The 10,090-nt window shown below is 45.1% G+C and overlaps 1 protein-coding gene across 4 annotated transcripts in view; it reads left to right on the top strand.

Annotated features, from left to right (window-relative positions):
* Positions 1 to 264: 264 nt before the first annotated feature.
* Positions 265 to 10,090, top strand: part of PPP4R1 (protein phosphatase 4 regulatory subunit 1) — an 83,270-nt gene continuing 73,444 nt past the window's right edge. For 2 of the 4 annotated variants that reach the window (XM_032293386.1, XM_032293385.1), the window contains exons 1-2: positions 265 to 442; positions 1,197 to 1,241. In XM_032293386.1, the coding sequence (XP_032149277.1) occupies positions 280 to 442; positions 1,197 to 1,241 (208 nt within the window). In that variant the 5' untranslated portion in view covers positions 265 to 279. Of the gene's footprint in view, positions 443 to 855; positions 980 to 1,196; positions 1,242 to 10,090 lie in introns of those variants that run through there. The other 2 variants (XM_032293388.1, XM_032293387.1) reach the window with 2 other exon arrangements.

Genomic DNA, 10,090 nt, shown 5'->3' with positions numbered 1-10,090 from the left:
GCGCCTTTCCCCAATCACCTCCTAGACCTTAAGAACCGTGCTAGGTTCCCTACATTCTTCGTTTAATGCCAATAACCCCACGAGGCAGATATCAGCTTCATTCTCCACATGGGCTCCAGTCCCACCAACTAACTGGCTTAATCAGTATCTGACTCCAGGCCTGCCAGCGTTCCCGCTGGTGGACTGCCCTCCATGTCAGCTCGAGTTAGCAGGACGTGGGAGTAAAAACCCGGCGGCCCAGCCTTCAGCGTGCTGCACGAGGAAGCTGGCTGGGCAGGCATGACTTTGTCAGTCAACCACCCCGCAGCCGGGCCCTGGGCTTTGTTAGCAGCCACTTGGCGAGGGCTCCGGGCGGTTGGGGAGGCGGCGCTTCCTCCAAACGGAGGTGGGACCCCGGCCCCGCCGACCTCGGAGCCGCCCCCGGCCCCGGATCGCCGACGACGTACGTGCAGGCCTGGGGATGGGGCGCGGGCGGCAAGCGCGCCCGCCGAGAAGGCTGCGGCCGGCGGGGCGGTGGGCGAGGCCGGTGACCCAATAAAGCGGCGGGGCAGCGGGAGGCCCCACCCGGCCGGGTTCCGGCACTTGCCGCAGGGTCCCGGCCGGCGGCAGCTTGCGCGCCCCTGTCCGCAGCGCTCGGCGTGAGGGCGGCTCGGGCCGAGGGTGTGAGGGCGCGCCGCCGGGCCCAGGCCCGGCCTGGAGCTGGGAAGGCGGGAGGCGGGAGCGCCGGCCACGCGGGAGCCGCGCGGAGGGGCAGGCGGGGCGGGGCGCGGCCTCGGTCCCCGGCGTCCGGGCACCGCGCCGCCCGCTGCAGGCCCGGGCCCTTGGCCCGCCCCGCGCGCGCGCGCGCCCCCGCCAGCCCGGCCCTCCTCCTCCCCGCCGCCCCTCCCGAGCGCGTCCACCGGCTCCCCGGCTCGCGCCGCTCCATGTAGCCCCGGATCCCCGGGCGGCCGCGGAGGAGGGGGCGACCACAAGATGGCGGGTACGTGGCCCCCTGTTCTCCGTGCGGCTGCTGCGGCGGCGGCGGCGGCTCCCCGCGCCCACCCGTCCTCAGCTGCCGCCCTGAGTAGCGGCCGGGCCGGGGCCGGCGCGGGGTCCGGGCGCGGGGAGGCGCCGCCGGGGCGGGAGGGAGGGCGGCGGGGGCGTCGCGCCGGGCCCCGGGGCGCTGACCGGGCCTTTCTTCTCTCCCCTCGGCGCAGACCTCTCGCTGCTCCAGGAGGACCTGCAGGAGGACGCGGACGGATGTGAGTGGCCCGGCCTCGCGGTGGCTCGGCAGCCGGCGGGGAGCGGCCGGGGAGGGCGGGCGGCGGCGCGGCCTGGGCCGACTAAGGGGACGCTGGGCGAGGGCGGCCCCGGGCGGGCCAGGGTAGAGATTTGGGGGGAAAATCGCGCGTCCGTGAGGAAACGGCGCGCCCTGGTTCCGCTGGGGGAGGGAGACGCCGCGAGTAACGCCCAAGTTCGCTTTCCGCCCTTCGTTCTCTTCTCCCGGCGCCCCCGAATCGCCCGCGGGCTCCGCATTGGCGAGGCCGTCGGTTTCCGAAGGAGAAGCAGGTGGGGCAAGATTTGAAGTGGGGTTTGGGGTGTGTTTCTGCCCCTGGTGTCCCCCTTCCCCCGTCACTTTAGGAAGGAAGAGGCTCGCGCGGGAGGTGTGTTTCCTTGGAGTCGCTCTCCGGGAGCTCCCGGGGGCCGTCTGGGCTCCCCGACCCCGTTTCGGATCCTCTGAGGATGACATACCTGTCATTTTACTTTGGCTTGTGGCAGTTTTTAGATTGTTCCCGGTTTGATTTGTGGATTACAGAAAGGTTAGAAGGTGTGGCCTCGTCAGGAATTACTGGGTTTAGAGAGCACATTTCTTTAATGCAGATGTTCAGAAATCACCCAACCCTCCTTCAGTGTTAACAGTACAGCTTTCCTTTGAGGTACTGAAGTTTTTAGAGTTGACTCTTTTATTTTTTAAAACAAAATTTTTGACGTTGTTTCCTGATGGCGAAGGAATTGATACTTAGAAAGAATTTTTCTTCTGATCTGTACTTTTCTAAGCCTCAGAAAACAACTTGGGTCACGACAGGGAAGACAAAGAGTTAGGTAAGTTTGTATAGAAAGAAGTGACAAATTGCAATTAATTTAAAATAGTTTCTATTCATGCAAATCTTCCAAAATAGTGACCCATCAAAGAAATCACTCGGTTTTGAGATGCGTTTTAAAAATGAAGAATGTGCAAAATGTGTAAGCGTAGATCTTGGGATACATAAGGGACCAAGAGATTGTTCTGAGATGAAAACCGTAGTAGAATTGTGGTCTGTTCAGTGGAAAGCCTACTGGACGTCGTGATTGACTGTGTAATACCTGTGTAAATAATTCAGAGATGGCTGCAGTTTGAAATTACTCTCTTAAATACTCTGTAGTTAATCCTTAGCATTGTCTAATGTGGTTCCCTTACTCAGATTAATCTTAATTTTTAGATTCCTGGGTAAGGGGGATTTACTATTTAGATGGATTATCTGAAATGAGTAATTTGTCTTTAAAGTAAATGAACCACATCCAAACTTTTGCCAACCAAACTTTCGCCAAGTCTGTATTTTTAGTGGGGTGGCTCTAAACAGCTTTCTTAAAGGGAGCAATACTCATGTAGTGAAGGGCAGCTTTAACGTTTTGTTTAATGTTTACTCTTAGGCCACTTCTCTGCCTAATAGTAAGTTTGAGATATTATTTAAGGCAGCTATTGACTTCAGATCTCTTGCCAGGTTAGGATTGGAGAAGTGGTCCTGATTATGTTATCTCGAGGAGGGCTTTTTATATTTATGTTCAATATAAATATAAGATTCATTCATTCAGCAAGTATTTATGACTGTGTGGAGCAAAAACTTCTTACTCCTGAAGGGGGAAATGCAGTGTCAGTTTCTTCCCTGGCCCCCAAGAAGCACAGTGTAGAGGGGAAGGCTTACCTGTGAAAAATTCAGCCATGAGTTTAAAGACTCTGCTGGGTACTGGGGATGGAGCTGTGAGAAGGATGGGCACAACCCATGCCCTCTAGTGGTTTACTAGCAGTTTGAATCTGGGTGTACAGTACAGTATCATAGTTATAGACTGGAGCCGGGCTGCTCTGTTCGTCTTAGCAGTGTCTTTTGGGGCAGACTGGGGCAACTCACATAACCGCCCTAAGCCTCAGTTTTATCATTTGTAAACAGGCATGAGAAATATTACCTACTTCCTCGAGTTGTTCAGGGATGTATGTGAGTTAGTGCCTGTGAAGCACTTGGAACAATTCCTGGTAAACAGTGATGATTATGTTTGCTCTTATGAGAAAAGAGCAAGGGAAGCTTAAAAGAAGAGCAGAGAAGGAAACGCTGATGTTGAACCTCACAGAATGAAGGTACTTACAGATGCTGCCAATGCTTGCAACTTTTTTTTTTTTTTTTTTTTTTTTTTTTTTGAGGTGGAGTTTTGCTCTTCTTGCTCAGGCTAAAGTGCAATGGTGCAGTCTCAGATCACAGCAACCTCCGCCTCCCGGGTTCAAGCGATTCTCCTGCCTCAGCCTCCAAATAGCTGGGGATTACAGGCATGTTTCGCCATGCCTGGCTAATTTTGTATTTTTAGTAGAGATGGAGTTTTGCCATGTTGGTAAGGCTGGTCTGGATCTCCCCACCTCAGGTAATCTGCCCACCTTGGCTTCCCAAAGTGCTTGGATTACAGGCATGAGCCAGTGCACCTGGCTGCAACTAACTTTTTAAAGAGTCTGTTTTCTATGCATTTTAATTTAGGATAAAACAGACATTGAAGGCATAATAGCTATTTACATCTTTATAATTTGGTTGAAGGCTTTGTTAGAGTAATTGCTCATTTTTCTCAGTTACTAAAGTTTTTACAGGTGATACCTTTACCCAGAATATTCAGGAACAAAGGACCCTTGGACATATGGCCAGTTGAAGGACCACTTCCCATCTCTTGTGAAGGGAAAAAGAATGAGGAGGAATACTGGCCATGGTGCCTCCTTAGAGAGCAAGATGGTAAGGGAGTGAGAAAGCTGTCACATCCTGGAGAAGCTGAAGAAGGTAGAGGACCCGACTTGCAGAGGGAATGGAGCTTGGGCTGCCCTTACAACACGAAGCCTGAATTTTTCTGTCTATGACAAAACACCAGAGTATGGAGGTCAACCTCCAGAGTAGTTGTAAACAAGTCCTACTACTTTAGCCAAGCTAGGTGTAGGTTGGCCCTTGGTATGGGAAGAAATTATTTTCTGGTCAAGCTCCAGAATCTTGGTAGTGCATCCTAAATGCAGAACCTGGACTATGAGGGAAGAGAGAGTAAGTTCTTCTGTACAGATAATCTAGGAAAGGACCTGGCTGGTGTCTAGGACTTGAAAGCTGGGCATTGCCAGACATTGGTAAGAGTCTCAGGTCTTTTGATTTGATTTAATCCCCTGTCTCTGTACAGAGGCATAGAGCTGGGGAAAGGGTTGGTCAAAGACTAACTTGATTGGTATCTTTGGAGGAAAAAAATCCTAATGGGGGAAAAATGGATGGTATTGTGTATATATATCAAAAGGTCGTAAAGGTAAGTAAATGACATCACTATTAGATACTACTAAGTTTAGGAGAATAATGCAGTAAAAACTATGTGTATGTATTTAAGTTTAAAAGTGATACTTTAAATACTGTATCATGAAATACTTTGAATTTCAAATTGAAAGCAAACCACTGACTTCATTTGGATATAGGTTATCAGTAGATTTCAGAGTTGGGTAAACCCTTTATAAGTTGTTTTGTTTTGTTTTGTTTTTGAGACAGAGTTTCGCTCTTGTTGCCAAGGCTGGAGTGCAATGGTGCGATCTCAGCTCACAGCAACCTCCGCCTCCCGGGTTCAAGCGATTCTCCTGCCTCAGCCTCCTAAGTAACTGGGATTATAAGCATGTGCCACCATGCCTAGCTAATTTTGTATTTTGTGTAGAGACAGGGTTTCTACATGTTGAGCAGGCTTTGAACTCCCAAACTCAGGTGATCCACCTGCCTTGGCCTCCCAGAGTGCGGGGATTACAGGCGTGAGCCACTGTGCCTGGCCCCCGTTTTAAGTTTTTATAGCTAATTATGTTCCTTGAATAATGGGAGACAATAAAAAATTGTAGATGTTTAGAGAAAATTATTTCAGATTTCTATTTTAATTTCCAAAGATGCAATTTTGATTCACATTAAGTTGCTAGATTCCTAAAATGAAGTAAGACTTAAGATACAGTTAAGATTTGATGAGCTAATGCTTCTAAAAATAATTTCATTGAAGGAGTTTTATTAAAATTTAAACTTTTATCAAAGTAGTATGTTGAAGAATGTTCTTTTTAAAGAATGGCTATGTAACAGTAGTTTACAGTGCCTTTCATACACAGGTTATTCTTCACAGCAGTCCTGTGATGTGTATGCTGTGGTATTCTAATAAGTAAGTTGACTAACATCCAAAGGGAACTAAAGAAACAAAACTCCTAAGGTTAGATAGAAGTTAAAGCTAGGCCTTCTGATTCTAAATATCGTATTTTGAATATTTTCTTTAATCACCCACTTTAAAATATTGATCAACCCAAACTTGTATAGGCAATTTGAACTCATTCTTAAAGAACCCTTGAAAGTTAATCTAGGATGCTGCATGTGGTTTAGTTTACACCTGGAGAATGATAGAGAGGATGGAGCTTGGGTATAATACAGCTTATTTAGTAGTTTTTAACTTTTATTTCAGTTATAACTAAGTATGACGTTGAAAAGTTTTTGAAGCTATGTTACTGAGTATGCCATACGACAAATTTTTTCATATTAAAGTTTTGGAATCCTTTTACATTACACTGTTTTTTTGGGTTTAAGGGCAATGTTGAGGTAGAGTGAAGGATGTGTGTAGAACTAACTGAGGGTAACTGCCTGGACCACACTCCGTGCAGAATCTCCAGGCCTTCCGACCACTTTTCAAAATCAGTTCTGATAAGCTTTGAGTCCTTGCTACTGGGGGAGGTGCGGAGCAAAATATTGGGACTGTATCTGGTAGCGGCCAGGGAATCATTCAGGAACCTTAGTAAGGTGCCCTTGAACATGAATAATATTTAGGAATATTGTTAAATAGGGATTTGTGAGGGTGAGTCATGAGACTTGGTAGCCTGTTTCGACTGCTGTCAACAAGCCTGGATGGAGAAATCTTTATTTAGAGATAATATAATTGATATCCTAGCAAAGAGTGCTTTTAAAATGGTTTCAGTGGTACTCATGTGTGTAGGATCAATTAATGATACCTCAGCTAGCAACTCCCCACGTAAAATAGGAGAGAGAGAGAAACGAAGGGAGGGAGGAAGGGAGGGAGAAAAATAAAGGCAGGAAACCCCTTTGTAAATATGAATGGGCCTACGGTTTCATGATCCACTGCCCTCTCCCACTTCCCCAGAAAAAACCAAAACACCTAAATGCATAGTTTTTGTTTGTTTCTGCCTATGGAAAATAAATAGGCCTCAGGACGTAAAAGTTCAGAAGTCTGCCACCATATTTGTTTGATCTCTGGTTTATTATTTCTGATCCTTTTCCCTCAGTCTCCTCAAAACAATGAATATATGTTTATTAAACTATTGTTACCTTGTTCTCATGTTTGTATTATATCTTTTTTTATGTTTTTGAGTAAAAGAATTTGAAAGTCCCTAAATTAGGGTTTTGTTGCTTTTAAATTGGATCTGAGAATAAAAGTAACTTAGTGTTTTGGTCAGAAGTCTAGATGGCACACCTATGAAATTTTGACTGAGGAGGTTAAAAGGCCTATATTCTCTTTAATTTCTATAAGAGGGTCTGGAACCTGCTCTGCTTTTAGCACAGGTCTTTGTGCTGGTGAATCCAATGCTCCTTCCTCCACAAATCCATTTCTTTACTCTCCTAAGTCATTTTAGCTATCTCCCTAGACTAAGGAGCAAAATTACTTTCTGGGCTTATTGATATGAATTTGGTTGGTATTGAGCATCTGTCATGCAGTCATTCTGGAAGATATCTCAGTATAGTTTTGTGTGTGGGAAAGAACACTGGGCTTGGTAAGCCTTGAGACCTGAGTTAATATTCTGACCCTGCCATTTGTTCTCTTTATAATCTGAGCAAGTTAACGTTTTCTTAGCTTTCTATCTTGAAAATGTTGATGGATTTTGGATCATCTCCAGTTTTTTGCTATTACAAATAAAGCTACTCTGAACATTCACACACAAGTCTGTAGATACGTATGTTCTTTCTCTTGGGTATGTATCTAGAGGTAGAATGGCTATTTTTTTTTTTTTTTTTTGAGACGGAGTTTCACTCACGTTACCCAGGCTGGAGTGCAATGGCGCGATCTCGGCTCACCGCAACCTCCGCCTCCTGGGTTCAGGCAATTCTTCTGCCTCAGCCTCCTGAGTAGCTGGGATTACAGGCACGCACCACCATGCTCAGCTAATTTTTTGTATTTTTAGTAGAGACGGGGTTTCACCATGTTGACCAGGGTGGTCTCGATTTCTTGACCTCGTGATCCACTCGCCTCGGCCTCCCAAAGTGCTGGGATTACAGGCTTGAGCCACCGCGCCCGGCCTTAGAATGGCTATTTTAACTTTTTGAGAAACTGCTGGCCCCATGGTGGCTCAGGCCTGTAATCCCAGCACTTTGGGAGGCCAAGGCAGGTGGATCACCTGAGATCAGGAGTTTAAAACCAGCCTGGCCAACATGGTGAAACCCTGTCTCTACTAAAAATACAAAAAATTAGCTGGGTGTTGGGGTGCATGCCTGTACTCCCAGCTACTTGGGAGGCTGAGGCAGGAAAATCACTTGAACCCGGGAGGCGGAGGTTGCAGTGGGCTGAGATTGCACCATTGTACTCCAGCCTGGGCAACAAGAGCTAAACTCCATTTCAGAAAAAGAAAAACTGCCAAACTGTTTTCCAAAGTGGTTATATCATTTTCCATTCCCACCAAAAGTGTATGCAAGTTCCAGGTCCTCTGCATCGTTGGCAACACTTAGTGTGAGCAGTCTTAATTGTAGCCACTCTATTAAATGTATAATAGTATTTGTGGCTTGAATTTGCTTTAATGACCATGTTATTTTTATGTGCTCATTTGCCATCTAAATACCTCCTTGGGTGAAGTGCCTTTTCACATCTTTTGTTCATCTTTTCTATGGGATATTTCCTTATTAAATTTTGAGAGTTCCTTATGTATTACATATACTTAAGATACATACAAAGGCAGGTGAACCATCATGTGCCCACTACTCGGTTTCAACTTTACTTATGTTTCGAACATAGGAATTTTGGTGGAGAGAAAAGAGACAGCCAAAGTACTTAACTAAAGTAGTCATTCCACTGTTGGAATTCTCTCATTACTGCTAAGATCTGAATGTATATTCAAAGTCAGATTTGATATAGTTCTTTTTTTTTTGTTTTTTTTTTTTTTTTGAGACAGGGTCTGGCTCTGTTGCCCAGGCTGGAGTGTAGTGGCATATCTTGGCTCACTGCAATGTCTGCTTCCAGGTTTCAAGTAATCCTCCCACCTCAGCCTCCTGAGTAGCTGGGACCACAGGCCTGCACCACCATGCCCAGCCAATTTTTTTGTATTTTTGGTAGAGATGGGGTTTTGCCATGTTGTCTAGGCTGGCCCTGAACTCCTGAGCTCAAGCAATCCACATGCCTTGGCCTCCCAAAGTGCTGGAATTAAACATGTGAGCCATTGCACCCAGCCTGATGGTAGATCACTTTTATATTTAAATCTCTGAAATTCATTTTTTATAGAAATAACTCACATATTGAAGACTTCATTTATTTAAGATTGGTGGCAGCTTGGACCTGGGTTAGTTCAAATTTTATATTTGGATTACCTGTAGAAAAAAAGATTGCTACCAAAGTAATTGAGTTAATAAGAGTGCAAAGAAAATGTTTACTCCCTGAAGAGAACAAATAACACATCTATAAATCTATAATGTTTGGGAGATCCACACCCTGCAAGTGCTTTGATATTACCTTTCTATTAAATAGTGTTTGTATACATAACCTTGGTAATTAACTTGAAACTTGAGATAAGCATATCACTACTGTATTATATAAACAAATACATTATACATATAGCATATAAAGAAATTTAATATAAGCACATATATAAATATACATATAGTTTATGTCAGTAAATTCTTGCCTTAAATTCATTTGTGCTATAGGACACTTTTGCATTTGTAAGGATTTAATAAGCTTTAGTATTGATATTTGAAGGAAGGATTTCTGATAAACATTATTTATGTTATTGCAAAGTACGAAATTGAAGCTTGACATACCTGTTGCTTGAGACTGTAAAGATTAAGTTGTATGGTCCTTCAAATTTATGTTATTTATCTATTTCCATTAATATTCTTTCTCCAAGTTGTGATTTATTAATTGGGTTTCTGCTATTTCACTAGATGAGGGGTTGAAAAGTTTCTGTAAAAAAGGCCAAATAGTTTAGTTTTTGTGTACCATATGATCTTTGTTGCAGCTACTCAGATCTGCCATCATAAGGTAAAAGCACCCATGACAATACAGAGATGAATGAGCATAAATATCATCCAATAAAGTTTTATTTACAGAAATGGAAGGTGGGCCGGTTTGGCTTGCTGGCTGTAGTTGACCAGCCCCTTCACTGTGCTAAAATCCAAGATCTGTAACATTTTTATTCTTAACTCATCACAGAGTACTCAGCAATACATCTCATCAATACTTACTTGCTAAATAAATCTTGATGTTTTAAACCAAGCTAAAGACCATAAACCTGATTTGGGGCCAAATAATGAAATTATTTTTGGTTGGGCGCAGTGGCTCACGCCTATAATTGCAGCACTTTGGAGGCCAAGGCGGATGGATCATGAGGTCAGGAGATTGAGACCATCTTGGCTAAGAAAGTGAAACCTTGTCTCTACTAAAAATACAAAAAAAAAAAGAAAAAAAAAAACTTAGCCGGGTGTGTTGGCATGTGCCTGTAGTCCCAGCTACTCGGGAGGCTGAGGCAGGAGAATCACTTGAATCTGGGAGGAGGAGGTTGCAGTGAGCCGAGATTGTGCCACTGTACTTCTAGCCTGGGTGACAGAGTGAGACTCTGTCTCAA

Source organism: Sapajus apella, unplaced genomic scaffold (genome assembly GCF_009761245.1).
Source record: "Sapajus apella isolate SASKATOON/1434 unplaced genomic scaffold, GSC_monkey_1.0 scaffold29, whole genome shotgun sequence".
Classification (NCBI taxonomy): Eukaryota; Metazoa; Chordata; class Mammalia; order Primates; family Cebidae; genus Sapajus; species Sapajus apella.
This window is presented reverse-complemented; position numbering and strand designations above follow the sequence as displayed.